At 38.1% G+C, this 17,908-nt stretch overlaps 1 protein-coding gene across 1 annotated transcript in view; it reads right to left on the bottom strand.

Moving 5' to 3' along the window:
• Positions 1-2,909: 2,909 nt before the first annotated feature.
• Positions 2,910-17,908, bottom strand: part of PITX3 (paired like homeodomain 3) — a 108,340-nt gene continuing 93,341 nt past the window's right edge. The window contains exons 3-4 of the mRNA XM_053691966.1: positions 6,811-7,016; positions 2,910-4,227 (exon numbers count right to left, since the gene is read on the bottom strand). Coding sequence (XP_053547941.1) covers positions 3,664-4,227; positions 6,811-7,016 — 770 coding nt within the window. The 3' untranslated portion in view covers positions 2,910-3,663. The remainder of the gene's footprint in view (positions 4,228-6,810; positions 7,017-17,908) is intronic.

Genomic DNA, 17,908 nt, shown 5'->3' with positions numbered 1-17,908 from the left:
TTGCCGCCTTTAGCTGTAGTGCTGGCTTCTATAGAGCACAGGTGTGGGTTATTGCTGCCTTTAGCTGTAGCGCTGACTTCTATAGAGCACAGGTGTGGGTTATTGCCGCCTTTAGCTGTAGTGCTGGCTTCTATAGAGCAGAGGTGTGGGTTATTGCTGCCTTTAGCTGTAGCGCTGACTTCTATAGAGCACAGGTGTGGGTTATTGCTGCCTTTAGCTGTAGCGCTGGCTTCTATAGAGCAGAGGTGTGGGTTATTGCTGCCATTAGCTGTAGCGCTGGCTTCTATAGAGCACAGGTGTGGGTTATTGCTGCCTTTAGCTGTAGCGCTGGCTTCTATAGAGCAGAGGTGTGGGTTATTGCTGCCTTTAGCTGTAGCGCTGGCTTCTATAGAGCAGAGGTGTGGGTTATTGCTGCCTTTAGCTGTAGCGCTGACTTCTATAGAGCACAGGTGTGGGTTATTGCTGCCTTTAGCTGTAGCGCTGACTTCTATAGAGCACAGGTGTGGGTTTTTGCTGCCTTTAGCTGTAGCGCTGGCTTCTATAGAGCAGAGGTGTGGGTTATTGCTGCCTGTAGCTGTAGCGCTGACTTCTATAGAGCAGAGGTGTGGGTTATTGCTGCCTTTAGCTGTAGCGCTGACTTCTATAGAGCACAGGTGTGGGGTTATTGCTGCCTTAGCTGTAGTGCTGGCTTCTATAGAGCAGAGGTGTGGGTTATTGCTGCCTTTAGCTGTAGTGCTGGCTTCTTTAGAGCAGAGGTGTGGGTTATTGCTGCCTTTAGCTGTAGCGCTGGCTTCTATAGAGCACAGGTGTGGGTTATTGCTGCCTTTAGCTGTAGCGCTGGCTTCTATAAAGCACAGGTGTGGGTTATTGCTGCCTTTAGCTGTAGCGCTGACTTCTATAGAGCAGAGGTGTGGGTTATTGCTGCTTTTAGCTGTAGCGCTGGCTTCTATAGAGCAGAGGTGTGGGTTATTGCTGCCTTTAGCTGTAGCGCTGGCTTCTATAGAGCACAGGTGTGGGTTATTGCTGCCTTTAGCTGTAGCGCTGGCTTCTATAGAGCAGAGGTGTGGGTTATTGCTGTCTTTAGCTGTAGCGCTGACTTCTATAGAGCAGAGGTGTGGGTTATTGCTGCCTGTAGCTGTAGCGCTGGCTTCTATAGAGCAGAGGTGTGGGTTATTGCTGCCTTTAGCTGTAGCGCTGGCTTCTATAGAGCACAGGTGTGGGTTATTGCTGCCTTTAGCTGTAGCGCTGGCTTCTATAGAGCACAGGTGTGGGTTATTGCTGCCTTTAGCTGTAGCGCTGGCTTCTATAGAGCAGAGGTGTGGGTTATTGCTGCCTTTAGCTGTAGCGCTGACTTCTATAGAGCACAGGTGTGGGTTATTGCTGCCTTTAGCTGTAGCGCTGGCTTCTATAGAGCACAGGTGTGGGTTATTGCTGCCTTTAGCTGTAGCGCTGACTTCTATAGAGCACAGGTGTGGGTTATTGCTGCCTTTAGCTGTAGTGCTGGCTTCTATAGAGCAGAGGTGTGGGTTATTGCTGCCTTTAGCTGTAGCGCTGGCTTCTATAGAGCAGAGGTGTGGGTTATTGCTGCCTTTAGCTGTAGCGCTTACTTCTATAGAGCACAGGTGTGCGTTATTGCGGCCTTTTCTTAGCCTCTGCTCAAGTATCTGGTCTACAAGATTATCTCTATAGGAGCTAGAGGTACAGATTCATATTGTCAGTAATGGAAGCGAAAGCAGTCGATGGTTGGAGAGGAGAATGAGAAGGGAATGAATATTTTATTTTCCTTATAGCTTTTCATAAGTACATATATAAAGAGCTGATGTTTTCAGTTTTATGTTACTGGTTTTGCTTCCCCTTAAAGCAACAGTAAAGTAAAAAAAAAAACATATTTATTGGATAGAGCATGGAATTGCATACAATTTCCAGTTTACTTCTATTATCCATGTTTCTTAGTTATTTTGCACCCTTTGTTAAAGAGTAATCCTAGGTGTGTTCAGGAGCGTGCACGTGTCTTCAGTCATCCGGCAGCAATGTTTGCACCTTTGTTTATAGCAATGTTATACATAGTGGCAAGCACTGCTGCTATAGACTGCTAAAGACATATGCACACTCCAGAGCTCCTATCAGACTACCTAGATTTGCTCTTTAACAAAGGATACCAAGAAAACAAAGCAAACTAGATAATAGAAGTAAACTGCTAAGTTGTTTAAAATTGCAATCTGAAGCATGAAAGTTTCATTTTGACTTTAGTGTACCTTTAATATTCTAAAAACACATTGGGGTAGATTTATGTAATGTCGGAAGGACATGATTCACTGTAGTGAAATGCTTGTGCAATGCCGCCCCCTGCACATGGGGTGTCAATCTTACGACCTCTGCTTCTTAAAGGGACAGTAAACCATATTTTGTTCTTTTATGATTCAGATAAAGAATACCATTTAAAACAAGTTTCTCATTTACTTCAATTATCTAATTTGCTTCATTCTCTTGATATTATTTCCTGAAAAGCATATCTAGGTAGGCCTAGTAGCTGCTGATTGGTGGCTGCACATAGATGCCTCGTGTGATTGGCTCACCCATGTGCATTCCTATTTCTTTAGAAAAAGATATCTAAAGAATGAAGCAAATTAGATAATAGAAGTAAATTGGAATGTTGTAAAATTGTATTCTCTGTTTAAATCATGAAAGAAAATTTTTGGGTTTTATTTCCCTTTAAATTTTGTTTCTGGCGAGCCTGAAGGCTCGCACGGAAACAGCTGCCATCCACAGCATAATGAATCTACCCCATAATCTCATTTACAGCATCAACAGAAAAAAACTGCTCAAATTACAATCTTGTGTTATTACTGAAACATTCATAAATGCAATTTTATTCTGACTTTCATTCCAATAAAAGGTCATACAAAACCAACGCTTCAACTATTATTTTATTTTTTATTTTTAAAAGGAATTAAGATTGGAAAGGAAGGGGTGTTTATTTTGCTTTTAAAAACAACAATAATTAAAGCTATAAATTCAAAAAAAAGAATTCCAGGCAGACTTGAAAATAGTTGAAGCAGAAAGGGCTGCGCTTTGTCTCATCTTAATATTCTACTTTATACATCATCATTCCACATACAAAACAAAACAAGAAAATGTTCATTTTATATTTTATATATAATATATATACATCCTATTTCCCTACATTACAAATCCGTACCCCTATGGGATACATTGTAATGATCATGCATATTTTTGCAACTATATTTGGTACAGTTTTTTGTCAATTTTGTCCATGTGATAAATAAGAGTTTTGTTGCTGCTTCAATTAAACAATCTATACAGTTTTTTTTTTTTTTTTACTTTATTTATTAAACTGTACACTGACAGTCAACTTTCTGCTGAAAAAAAAGGTTCACTATAACTGAACAGTTTGCCTTTTAAAAAGTAAAATAATCTTACTTCTATGTAATTCAGTTTCTTTGGATTGGGACAAAACACTTCTAATATGTCCTCTTGAACCCAAAATTAATAAGTCTGCAATTGACTTTGTCAGTTTAAAAATGGAAATGTTTTCTCAGGTGTCTTTGAATGCCCACTTTTTTATTTGTAAAGGCATAAGCTGCAGGGCAAATAGGTCATAGGGTTTGTATGGCTGCAGTCAAGTCTTTGGTATGTGGTCCTTCATACTGGTCGATCCACAGCATACTGACATGGGCTTAGGTTTGTAGCCGGAGTCTGCACTGCTGGATAGCTAAAGTTGGCATGCTGTTTAGCTTTGAGTCTCAAGCTTGCCAGACTTGAGTTGCAAGTGTCCCTGTACATGTAGGGACTAGCCGCTGAAGCATAAGGGCAGGCCGTGGCTGAAACAGCAGAGTTTACACTAGGACTGCTAAGGTTGTTAATATTCCCCAAGTTGTTAAGGCTTGAGCCCGGAACTCCAGTCACTGCTGAAGGCACCATAGATGAAGGCATGGTCATGGAGGCTATTGAGTTTGGAGGAGAGAACATTGGTTGAGTTGACAAGGGGCTTACATTCATGGAGTTGAAAAATGGAAAGCTCTTGGCTGAGAGAGGGCTGGTAGCCAGACCCTTAGTGGCCCAGTTGTTATAAGTGTATCCAGAATACATATCATCATAAGGCTGCATAAGTCCATTAAACTGGGCTCCAAAACTGTTCTTGCAGAGCTCAGCTTGTTGGTTCCTTTCTCGTTTCCTCCATTTGGCCCTTCTGTTCTTAAACCAAACCTGGAAATAATAATAAAAAAGCAGTTACAGTTAACAGGTTGTGATCATTAAAGTGACGAAGAAGATTTGTACTTAATTCAAGTGAGTTCAACCAGTAATTTACATTTCACATTAAAAAATAAATTAAAAGGAACAGAAGTTATAATAAATACAGGTTTGGAACTTAAATATGAATCATTCTATTTAAAGAAAACCTGTGACACTGCACATCATAAAATATGTGAATAGAATGCAGATGGTGATTGGTTAATTTCACCCACACCGCCTCTTTAAGACACTCCCCTTAAAAGCCTATAGAGAGAATAGGTGTGAGCTCATGCCATAAGGAGTATATTACAGCTCTTTGGCCACTTTGGAAGTAGAGTGTGTAATACGAGTAGAAAGTAAACGTGTTTGGTTGAACACAATTGAATTTAACACACGTTGGGTTATCGCGACTTCAGAGCTCTGGTTAACTGTTACGTGAGACAAAAAATTGTCCCAAAAAAAAAAATGCATTGTACAGTTACACTCATAATTCACTGATAAAAAATATTTAAAAAAATTGCATCAAAAAGTTATAATGGTTCAAAGATATAAGGTATCAGGTGTTAGATAAAAGGGCTGCACAGGGCTTTAACATATATACAAATGTCTAATTATGTGTATGTATGCAAATACGTATATGTATACATGTGTGTACAGATATATTAATGTGTTTTACTGTATATTTACTGTACATATTTCACATTCCAATGTTCTTCACTTTTTATATATATATACTGTTTCCATTAGCCTGTGGCCCAGCACTCCAACCTGGGTGGTGTATGATAGACCTGGGTGCAATACTCAAAAATAAGAAGTATATGAATCCATGCAGAAAAGGGCACTCTCAGGATTTGTACATAAACCCAATTATTCATTTATTGAAAATATCCACAGAACATGTGTGTGTATATACCTATACCTGCATTTCTATTCCTATAGATATAACTGATATAGGTATGTATTTTTACGTTTGTGATATTCTAAGTTCCACTTTTTGCGTGAGTTGGGTTTACTTTTTATTTTCCACTTGTAATACGAGTGCAAAAGTATCTGTCCAGCACAGTTTACACTCGAGTGGGAGCGCTAAATAGCGCTCCACTCATAATCAAGTCCATTATGGGGAATTAAATGCTGAGTTCAATGTCCCTTTAGTGGAAGAGTGAACAATAATTTTTTTCTTTCTACTTAAGCTGAACATTATAAACGGTGATGATAATGCATCAGTACCAATATATTTATGCAAGAAAATAAAAGAAAGTTTGTGTGGCTTAATAAAGATTTACCAGATGACTAATTATCCCCTAGTGTTAAAGGGACACTGAACCCAAATTTTTTTCTTTTGTAATTCAGAAAGAGCATGCAATTTTAAGCAACTTTCTAATTTACTCCTATTATCAATTTTTCTTCGTTCTCTTGCTATCATTATTTGAAAAAGAAGGCATCTAAGCTTTTTTTTTGGTTTCAGCACTTTTTTATTGGTGGATGAATTTATCCACCAATCAGCAAGGACAACCCAGGTTGTTCACCAAAAAAGGTCCGGCATCTAAACTTACATTCTTGCATTTCAAATAAAGATATCAAGAGAATGAATAAAATTTGATAATAGGAGTAAATTAGAAAGTTGCTTAAAATTTCATGCTCTATCTAAATCACGAAAGAAAAATTTTGGGTACAGTTTCCCTTTAAGGGTAGGGCACATGGCTGAAAATGAATTGTCTTCTGGCCAGATAGATAACCTAAACCAGGGGTGCCAAACGGGAAACTTGAGGGCTACATGTGGCCATTAGTTTATGTGGCCCCTAAGAAAAATCAGAACTAGCCACGTGTGCAATACAGGACAAAAGCAGAACTAAATATTTGTTCTTTGGAATTGTCCCAACTCTATAAAGCCCTCTGGTGGGAAGAAGAGAAGACAAAGGCTACCAGGCAACCTTACCTAAACCTGGCTCTGTGCCACTGGACATTTTTAAAAAATATATTATTTGGTCATAAGGCTTCTAAAATATTGATCTACGGCCCTTTATGATAGGAAATGGTCAATTACTGACCTAAACTATAACAATTATTACATATACATTTTGTGTTCATCTGTTAATGTGGGTAATGGAACAGTTTGTTGGAATCCCATAACCCTAAGCCAGACCCTGCATTTCCCTTTCTCTGTAAATAACAAATTCCCACCTCGTCTACAAACTACCCAGTTCCTCCTGAACAACCAGTAATCTATCCCCAAGACTCAATAAGTACATGAACTGCACTTCTACATGTGCATAGATTTCTACAAGATTAAACTAACATGGTACGAGTTCTCTTTACATCTCAGTTTAGAAAACAATGATGAAGATTACCTTGAACCATTGAATTTATGACGTTTTACAAATTTCACTCTGATGATAAACATTACTTGTATTAATTATTAGTAGTGAATAACTTATTTTGTTATTTCTATAGATCATTTTTGTGTAAACACAAAGTGATATCTTTAGAGAACATCACTTCTAAACATTATAGCAAGGCCAGTAAATCTGATGACGACCAGTAGATCTGATGACGTACCCTAACTCTGGCCTCCGTGAGGTTGGTCCACACTGCAATTTCCTCTCTAGTGCTCATGTCTGGGTAACGGTTCCGTTGGAACGTGGCTTCCAGTTCCTGAAGCTGCTGGCTTGTGAAATGAGTCCTCTGTCTCCGCTGCTTTTTCTTTAAGGATCCATCTTCTGGGTTGGAATCATCTGTTTGGTTTTGTTGAGATTTTTCTGTGTCTAAATAAAACATGAAATGATAAATAGCCATTTGTATTTACACTGTGTGGTCAAAAAGCACCATGGACAAGTGAAGGTTCCTTCAGTTCCAGGTTTAGCAAATAAGACGTAATGGACATTAAATTAAAGGGGCAATTAATACCATTAAAAAAAACCTCCACTTTAATTCTGTTATCAAAGTTGTACCTTAGCTGGTTTTCATGAGAGCATACGTTAGGTTTGTGATCATGCACGTGCCTTGAGCACTATATATATATAACATTGTTACAAACATGGGTACCAGATAGTGCTCAAGACACGTGCACGTTCCTGACCTACCTCAGTATGCTCTGATGGAAAGGAGCTAAGTCTAAGCAAAAAAAGAGAAACAGGTAAATCTTATAATAGTAGTAAATTGAAAGTTTTAACATTTGCTTCTGTGTCCTTTTGAAGTGACATTTAACACTTTCAGTTAGTAATATAAGAAGTAAAACAAATCTGCAATATAATTTAATTGTTTATTTTGTGGACGTTCCAATTGCCTTTTAAAATAAATACTCCAGACTTAAAGGGACAGTCTACACAAGAATTGTTATTGTTTAAAAGATAGATAACACCTTTAATGCCCATTCCCCAGCTTTGCACAACCATCATTGTTAGATTAATATACTTTATAACATTTTAACCTCTAAAGTTTTGCCCGTTTCAAAGCCACTAAAGACTGCCTCTTAATCACATGTTTTTTTATTTGCTTTTCAAAACAGGAGAATGCTAGCTCATGTAGGCCATAAAAATAAGTTATTTAAGAGTTAGCACAACACAACACTAAATGCAACTCAATAGATTTTAAATAGTCACAGACTAATCAGCCGAAAGAATGCGAGCTCAATCCTATTGGCTGATTGCATCAGCCAATAGAATTTTTTCACCTTTAATTCCGATTGGCTGATAGAATTCTATCAGCCAATCGGAATTCAAGGGACGCCATCTTGGATGACGTCATTTAAAGGAGAATTAATTGTTCAAGAAGAGGTCGATTGAAGAGGATGCTCCGCGCCGGATGTCTTGAAGATGGACCTGCACCGCGCCAGATGGATGAAGATAGAAGATGCCGTCTGGATGAAGACTTCTGCCCGGTTGGATGAAGACTTCTGCCCGGTTGGATGAAGACTTCTGCCGCTTCGTTGAGGACTTCTGCCAGCTTCGTTGAGGATGGATGTCGGGTCTTCAAAAACTGTAAGCAGATCTTCAGGGGTTAGTGTTAGGCTTTTCTAAGGGTTTATTGGGTGGGTTTTATTTTTAGATTAGGGTTTGGGCGGAAAAAGAGCTAAATGCCCTTTTAAGAGCAATGCCCATCCAAATGGCGGCGATGTTGGGAGCATCAGATTAGGGGTTAATAAATATAATGTAGGTGGCGGCAGTGTCCAGAGCGGCAGATTAGGGGTTAATAATTATAATGTAGGTGTCAGCGATGTCAGGGGCGGCAGATTAGGGGTTAATAAGTGTAAGATTAGGAGTGTTTAGACTCGGGGTTTATGTTAGGGTGTTAGGTGTAAACATAAATGTTCTTAATCCATAGGAATCAATGGGGCTGCGTTACTGAGCTTTAAGCTCCTTTATTGCAGGTGTTAGGCTTTTTTTCAGCCGGCTCTTCCCATTGATGTCTATGGGGAAATCGTGCACAAGCACGTAAAACCAGCTTTCCGCAGCTCACCGCAGCGCTGATATTGGAGTGCGGTATGGAGCTCAATTTTGCTCTACGCTCACTTCTTGCCTGCTAACGTCGGATTTTTATAAACCTGTAATACCAGCACTGTAGGTAAGTGAGAGGTGACAATAACTTGCAAGTTAGTACCTCACCGCTCTTACCGCAAAACTCATAATCTAGCTGATTATTTTTAATAAGGTATATTACACTGTATTTTGGTGGACATTTATAAAATTAACCAGAGATCTGATCTCTGGTTAATTTTATAAGCACTAATTGCTACCGAGAGCTCGCTGTAGCAATAACCATCCTCTTGTAATGGCAATAACCAGCCTCTTGTAATGGCAAGAACCAGCCTCTTGTAATGGCAAGAACCAGCCTCTTGTAATGGCAAGAACCAGCCTCTTGTAATGGCAAGAACCAGCCTCTTGTAATGGCAAGAACCAGCCTCTTGTAATGGCAAGAACCAGCCTCTTGTAATGGCAAGAACCAGCCTCTTGTAATGGCAAGAACCAGCCTCTTGTAATGGCAAGAACCAGCCTCTTGTAATGGCAAGAACCAGCCTCTTGTAATGGCAAGAACCAGCCTCTTGTAATGGCAAGAACCAGCCACTTGTAATGGCAAGAACCAGCCTCTTGTAATGGCAAGAACCAGCCTCTTGTAATGGCAAGAACCAGCCTCTTGTAATGGCAAGAACCAGCCTCTTGTAATGGCAAGAACCAGCCACTTGTAATGGCAATAACCAGCCTCTTGTAATGGCAATAACCAGCCATTTGTAATTTGCCTGTTTCCGGGCATGCAATAAATTAGCGTTACACTTGTAATCTAGCCTTATTGTCTAATGCCATTATAAGCAGATTGCCACATATATGTAATTTTTTTTATATACATAAATTATTGTAAAAATGAGACAAAAAAAAGACAAAAAAACACGAGCCTAGTTTAATCCTAAATAAATATTACAATCTAGTTGTATTATTCACATTGTACAAAGACTGCGTTGTGACACTGCAATTAGCTATCTCAGCAGTTTGTTAGATAAATGTTGATTTTTGCTAATGTCTAGAAACATATTTAATAGAAATTCGATCTAAATGTAATCAGATTGTATGTGTAAATAATGTTACAATGTATATATTATATACTGTTGACATTTATTATGGAAGTGCAGTAAGAGAAGTAACAGAAGGTCTGTATTTATAATTACTGTTTTAAAAAATTACAGTAATTTGTTAGCATATTTTGCATTGTTTTAAAGTCCAGGGATGCACCCCTTGAAAAGACTCTTGAGTATTATTTATTTTCTCTCCTCTGCTGTGACAATGTATGTACCATCAGTGCTCTGGATCCTAATACCTCGCAAGGAACAATATAAAAAACACAATTTTCTGGGTTAAAAAACTGGTAAAATAAATATTGAAAGTACTCAGCATTTTTTTTTTTACTTCACAAAATTAATCTTTTTAGTTTAATTTCCCTCTGAATATAGTTTAAGATATAATTCTTTAAGAGCCCTTAAGGACTTTTATATTATTTATTCTATAGAAAGAATATTCTTCTTTATATAAGTTAAATGATGAATATATTGTGTAACCATTATGTGATTATTTTTATGTGTACAACAGATTATAGCAGAATATCTAATGAAGTATTATTACACTGATGCTGTAATCATTTATTTTTCTGTCTTGAAACTGTGTCAGATAATAAATATAGCAAACAAGGGTTGATCAGGTTCCGTTCATTTAGAAGAAAAAAAAAATCTAATAATTTTTCTACATAATTTACCAATAAAGTCTACAGAGTTTTTTTGTAGATAAATAATTTGATACTCTTATCTATTATGATTTAGTCCACTGGGAACAATTCCACTCTGTGATTCATTTTCATAAAGTAGATATTTTCCAATCTGCTTAAAAATCAGATTTTTTTTTTTATTGTTTCCATAGAAATTTAGCACACATAGCCTACTATTTTCTAATTGAGAAATTAAACATTCCTTCCAGTGACATTCTAATTTGTAGATTCATATCAACTGCATATTTACTTATCTTGATTGATATAAAGGTGAGCTCTTAATCAACTGAAATACATTTCTGCTCTGAATAGAAATCACCCTTTACCTCATTACATACAGCGCAAGCGAGATAGAATTAATGTCTCTATATAGATATACATTTTTTTTTTGTTTACTAATGATATTATAATGCTTTATGTATATATTATTTTATTTTATTTAAACTACAAATGTTCTAAAATCTAAATAAGCACATAAGTACCTTTTCACACAATAATGATAATTTAACCACATATTTTAGAGAAATAAAATACTTTAAATGATTTAATGTTCCTAATAAAGCAAATGTTGACAGATTACACAAGTTCAGTCTTTTTGCCATGAGATTTGGCTTTTAATTTATAGAAAATATGCAATAAATAATATCATATGGTCTTGTGAGATTATCTAGGAAGCCTCATCAGTACTGTGAGATCCCTCAAACAAATGTATAAAGACAAATCTTAGTTTGAGAGTTGTTTATCTGTTGGTGTAGTGTCGAAATCTGCGACCCGACGGAATGTGCGACTGTGACATCACCACATTCCTGAGCGCACACATAACTGGTTGACCACCAATCACCTGCTAGAGACACCTCCTTCCCGGGCTGCTGGTTTATTGGGACTGACTCGCAGTGTCACTAAGCGAGCTACGGATTGTTTTACAAACATCTTTATGAGATAAAAGTGTAACAATCAACCAAATTTGCTTCAAAATCCTAATAATCTTGCACCCTTGATATCTCCAACACATGTATATTTTTGGCTAACAATACCATCTCACTGGGCATGTTTGTTATATTAATAATTTATTGGGACTGATTTGCACTGTCACTAAGCGACCTACGGATTGTTTTACAAAGGTCTTTATGATATATTGTGGAATATGCTTATCGAAACAATGACGCTGCAGTCCTATTCATAATAATTACCTTAATTTCAGCATTCGCTTCAAGATGCTATTAAATAATACATAATGTATCTATTTAATCTAGGTACCATACATTTCTAATCAAATTGAATATGACTGCAGCATCATTGTTTCGATAACCATATTCCACAATATCTCATAAAGATCTTTGTAAAACAATCCGTAGGTCGCTTAGTGACACTGCGAGTCAGTCCCAATAAACCAGCAGCCTGGGAAGGAGGTGGCTCTAGCAGGTGATTGGTGGTCAACCAGTCACGTTTGCGCTCAGGAATGTGGTGACGTCATGGTCGCACATTCCGTCGGGTCGCAGATTTCGACACTACACCGGTTCTGGGTGTGAAGGACATTTATACATTACATTTATTATACTCAAAAGGCCCCACCAATTTGTGGGATTTCCCTCTATCCTGGTGAGTTTGTGATCATTACAGGCAGACTGTGTTAGGTATAAAATCAGCTGCACTTAAATACCCCAAACATCTTATAATCACATGAAATGTTACAAAAACACATGGCAGGATTCATATCGGGTGCACACAAGCATTATGCCAGGAAAGAACTCAAATAAAAAGCTATCTAGAATGTATCCTAAGTAATAAAAACTACTACCCATTTTATTAAATATTTATTTATTTATTTATAAAATATTTTACCAGGAAGGATACATTGAGATTTCTCTCGTTTTCAAGTATGTCCTGGGTCCACAAAACATTGCATTGATACAATAGGGTACAATAAAATACAAAAACAATAATATTACACAATATATGCAAAAATTTAACATGGAACAGGTAGGAAATATCTAATCAGCCATAAAAGGAGCATTCTGTTTTGAGATATGTAGAGAGGGATCTCTTAAAGGATATTAGGCTTGGGGAAGGTTTGAAAGTGTGCGGGAGGTCGTTCCATAATTGTGGTGCTCTGTAGAAAAAGGAGGATCGAGCTGCTTTCTTTTTGTATGGAGGCAAGCTAAATAATGTGCTGGTACTGTATCAGAGGTTATAGGAGGTGGGAATAGCCGGGGAGAGCATTTTGCTCAGGTAGGGTGGGAGCTTCCCAGAAAGGCTCTTAAAGACAAGGCAGGAAAGATGGAGGGTGCGTCTGGATTCCAGCGACAGCCAGTTTAGTTCTTTTAGCATGTCGCAATGGTGGGTCCTGTAGTTACATTGTAGCACAAAGCAGCAGAACGAGTTATACAATGTATTAAGTTTATTAAGGTGAGTTTGCGGTGCAGGTGCATATACTACATCCCCGTAATCCATGATAGGCATCAGCATTTGCTGTACAATCTTTTCCTTTACTGTAGGGCTGAGGCAGGATTTGTTTCTGTACAGGGCAACTAGTTTTGGATAGAGTTTAGATGCAAGTTTTTCTATGTGGAGGCCAAAAGATAGATTAGGGTCTAACAACATACCCAAGTATTTGAAAGAGTGGACTGCGGTCAGTGTGCAATTGGATTTTGTTTTGATGCGTAAATGGGAATTTTGTAATTTGTGTAATTTAGGTCCCATTCCAAAGATCATTGTGACAGTTTTGTCAGTGTTTAGGAAGAGTTTGTTTTTTGAGATCCACTTTTCTACCTCTGTGAACTGGTCTTGGAGCACTGCTTCAAGCTGCGGCAGATCGGAATTGTTTGCATAGATTACCGTGTCATCTGCATACATGTGTACAGTTGAGGATTTGCAGACATTAGGCAGATCATTTATAAATAATGTGAATAGTAGGGGGCCGAGAATGGAACCTTGGGAAACACCACATGTGACCGGGAGAAGAAGGGAGTCACTGTCAGAAATGGAGACATATTGTGATCGATCCGATACATATGATCGAAACCAGGTTAACGGACGATCAGCAATACCAGAGTTTTTTAGTTTGAGCAGTAATAGGTCTACTGTGTCAAAGGCCTTTGCAAAATCAAGGAAAATAGCTCAAGTTAGGTCTCCTTGTTCCATAACAGTTTGTATGTCGTTGCAAACTTTTAGGAGGGCAGTTGTAGTGGAGTGATTTGGGCGAAAACCTGATTGATCAGGGGTCAGATAGTTAGAAAGTTGGTAATACTCGCATAATTGCGTATGAACTAATTTTTCTAAGATTTTTGATAATACTGGAAGCAATGATATAGAGCGATAGTTAGAAACCAAGGTTAACTCCCCACTTTTATGAATAGGCACTACTCTTGCAGTTTTCCAGAGTTTTGGTATGTATCCAGATATCAAGGATTTGTTAATTGAGTTTGTGACAGGCTTAGCAATTGCTGGCGCACTGAGCTTCAACAGCATTGCTAGGATTTGATCAGGTCCAGACTGGTTTTTCATTTTTAGATTATTAAGGTGTTTCTTAATGACATTGATGGGTACAGGTCTAAAATTGAACTTCTCTATATTGGGTCTTTGCTGTCTTAGTGGGGCCTGATCCACATTTGTAGTTTCAGGATGCGTGCCATTTATTAGTTTGTCAATCAGGGTGGTGGAGCATCCGACAAAATAATTGTTAAAGGCATTTTCTACTTCTAAGGGGAGTTGCAGGGTTTGGTTATCCACATTGACAGTGGCAGGTTGGGAGTGGATTGGTGGATTTTGTAAGATATTTATGAGTTTCCAAAACTTTCTAGGGTTAGATATGTTATTGTTCAGATTTTCACAGAAATATTGGGCCTTGGCCAATTTTGTTTGTTTAGTGCATATATTTTGCCATTGTCTATATACACAGTGATCGTTCATAGAGCCAGAATGCTTGAACTTTCACCACAATGAATCCCGAAACTGGTACATTTGAATGAGGTCAGCTGTGATCCAATTCAAAGGTGCTCCTTTTACTCTCACCTTACGCAGCGGGGCATATAAATTCCAAACTTGTAGGAGTTCAGACTGAAAGAATTCAACTGCAGAGTCTAGATCTGGGATTAGGTTTAATCTTTGCCAGGGGAGGTTCTTGATGTCATTTAGAAATCATTGAAGATTATATTTTTTGAAGGACCTGGTGATTTTAACCTTGGGAGAGGATTTAGTTGCCTTTATTTTGCGCACGCAGTACACTAAGTAGTGGTCACTGAAACTGTTAGGGAGAACACCTGCCTCCTGGATTCGGTCGGGAGAAGTGGAGAGAATCCAGTCGAGCAGGGTATGATTATGGCTTTTGATGTTTATGCGAGTTGGGGAGGAGATTAATTGCTTTAGCTGCAAAGATTTAAACAGCGAGCGACAACTGTTATTTTTTGGATTCAGCCAATCAATATTAACCCTTTGAGTGCTAAGCACTTTCCCACCTAGGTGCTAATATTTTCTAAGGTTTTTTTAAAAACATTTTTACAGTCCTTTAGGACTTACACTGTTGGAAAGGTTAGGCGATTCCCTTTCCAACAGTGGGTCTTGGGGGTCTGTTTAGGAGAATGAAAGTTGTGTGGGAGACTATAAATGAGGGAGTAAGCTTGGGGTGGGTGGGGTGGGTGGGAAACTATCTTCCAGAGGCTACCTGTTGCAGAGGGTTGTGTGGCAGCTGAAGTAAGTTGGTCTGTGAATTTTCTTTAAAGACTGTTGCAAATATACTTTAAATTCAGCTGAGGGAGAGAGATATATTAGTGTCAGATTGGCCTGCAAAAAAAGTTAAGGGAGGGGGTATCTATGGACATTTCAGCTAGGGGTCATACAAGCAAAAAACACAGGGACAGTTCACAAATTACAGAGATATGATACATAAAATATAACCCTTAAGAGTGCTAGTTATCAGTCAAATAATATAATTGAAGTATATATTGTTAATTTTATAATATATTGTATATGCACTCATGTGTGTGCTATAAATAGACAGACAGACAAATATATATATATAAAGAGAGAGAGAGACACAGACAGACAGACAGACAGATTGATTATGACATAACTGATTGAAAGACAGAAGGACCTGCATCCTTCAATACACTGGATTAGGATTGTACACAGTATGCACACACCTATGTATAAACTGGCTTCTTTGGCTCTCCCAGCACTTTGGCCCTGGGACCACTACACCTGCTGCACCAATGGTAGTTCTTCAGTCACTGCTCATGAGAAAGGCATTCAGGGGTTAAATTCTGAGAGCATAATTGCACACTCCCTGTTTCATGCTGCCTCTGTGACTTATAAAGCCTTTACATGAATTACTGGGATAGCTGGCATTTTAAAAGGTCATCGATATGACATACAACATTGTCACTTTGCGCTTTTCCCACACGCGCCATTTTAATGCCCACTGTAGTTGCCCACATTTCAGTAGCAAATTGGGCATGGTGATAAGCTGCCATTTTGACCACCCTTTTCATAAGATAAAACTCATCCAAGATCCAGACTTATCTAACCCTCCTCTGTCTTTCACAGAACCAACATGAGGCACAAAATTGTGATCCTAACCAAGCAGGTGCTCCGGGCACATGCTGGGCACAACCTTATTGTAGCATTTCCCAATAACTGAATGCAACCCATATACAGTAGTAGAGACTTGTACTAAATTATATTTGTCTGTAGTTTCCAATACATAGGACAAAGTGCACATACTGTATATAAGTCGGTACCCAGCATGAAAATGTTTTTTTTGCTATTTGTATAAAATGTGGTTACTGCAGAGCAATAAAACCACAGGTCACATGTGTCTGACCTTTAGAAAACAATGGAAAGAATTTTGGTGAAATATCCCTGTTTAAGTACTGGGGATAAAATACAAATACTTGGCCCATGTGTTTGGCCTTGGTATCTGCCTGTGATATACGCACTGCGGCTTTGTTAGAATTTGGCCTCTTTATAGGGGAACTCTCGCACATAAATACAATTTATTTTGATCTTCTGAGAGATTAGAAAATAACACAATGAAGCTGCTTGGAAAAGAAAACAAAGGACTAAACAAGTTAGGGAGATGAGTGGACGTCGACACATAACGGTAACGCTATGAGAGGGCTAATGAGGCTTCTTCAGGTCACACGCCATTGTCAGGGAAAGTACAAAAGATGCAGATTCTGCGTAATGAGAAAATGAACAGAGGATATTATAAAACCAAATATGGATTATGTAGAATTAACTAAACAGAATTTAGCATTAATTCCCTTTAAATGTATTTACGCGCTTTAAATGTGAAATACACTATCGAGGAATCACCTGACAGAATGTGTTCTATTTGTTAAAGGGACAGTGTACTGCAAAACTATTTTTCTCCAATGACTTGTTATACCAGCTGCAGAGTATAAAATGTATGATAAATAACTTATTTAGGTTTATTTTTATTTATGAAATAGCTAATGTTGTTCATTGAAACCATAATCTATTAAAATGGGTCAAGTTTGCAGGAAAATCAGCTCTCCTCATTTTATCAGTTTCTGTACACACACATGCTTCTTCATGTTATCTATGTTCATATACCAAAGCCCAATTCACATCTCTCCTGACCCCCACTTGGAGTGTGTTTGCTTCTGCTGGCTATGTTTACATTGCATTTGTATAGCCTATACTTAAAGGGACAGTCAAGTCCAAAAAAAACGTTCATGTTTCAAATAGGGCATGTAATTTTAAACAACTTTCCAATTTACTTTTATCACCAATTTTGCTTTGTTCTCTTGGTATTCTTAGTTGAAAGCTAAACCTAGGAAGGCTCATATGATAATTTCTAAGCCCTTGAAGGCCGCCTCTTATCACATGCTTTTTTATTTGCTTTTCACAACAGGGGAGAGCTAGTTCATGTAAACCATATAGATAACATTGTGATCACGCCCGTGGATTGTGACAAACACTGCACTAATTAGCTAAAATGAAAGTCAATAGATAATAAATAAAATGTCATGTGACCAGGGGGCTGTCAGAAAATGCTTAGATACAAGGTAATCACAGAGGTAAAAAGTATATTAATATAACTGAGATAAGGAGCAGTCTGCAGAGGCTTAGACACAAGGTAATCACAGAGGTAAAAAGTATATTAATATAACTGAGATAAGGAGCAGTCTGCAGAGGCTTAGATACAAGGTAAGCACGGAGGAAAAAAGTGTATTAAGATAACTGAGATAAGGGACAGTCTGCAGAGGCTTAGATACAAGGTAATCACAGAGGTAAAATGGTTTACCACATCTTCACAGTGCAAACAATTGTCTTTTGAAATCCTAGATAAGTGTATCTGACCAGAAATAGACACAGAGGACAAGATTGATTGAAACCCTATGAACAATGTCTAAAGGAATATCACAGAACAGGGCTGAAAAATGCT

The sequence above is a fragment of the Bombina bombina genome, chromosome 9 (genome assembly GCF_027579735.1).
Source record: "Bombina bombina isolate aBomBom1 chromosome 9, aBomBom1.pri, whole genome shotgun sequence".
Lineage (NCBI taxonomy): Eukaryota > Metazoa > Chordata > Amphibia > Anura > Bombinatoridae > Bombina > Bombina bombina.
The sequence above is the reverse complement of the archived record's forward strand: the minus strand, read 5'-3'. Positions and strand labels throughout refer to the sequence as shown.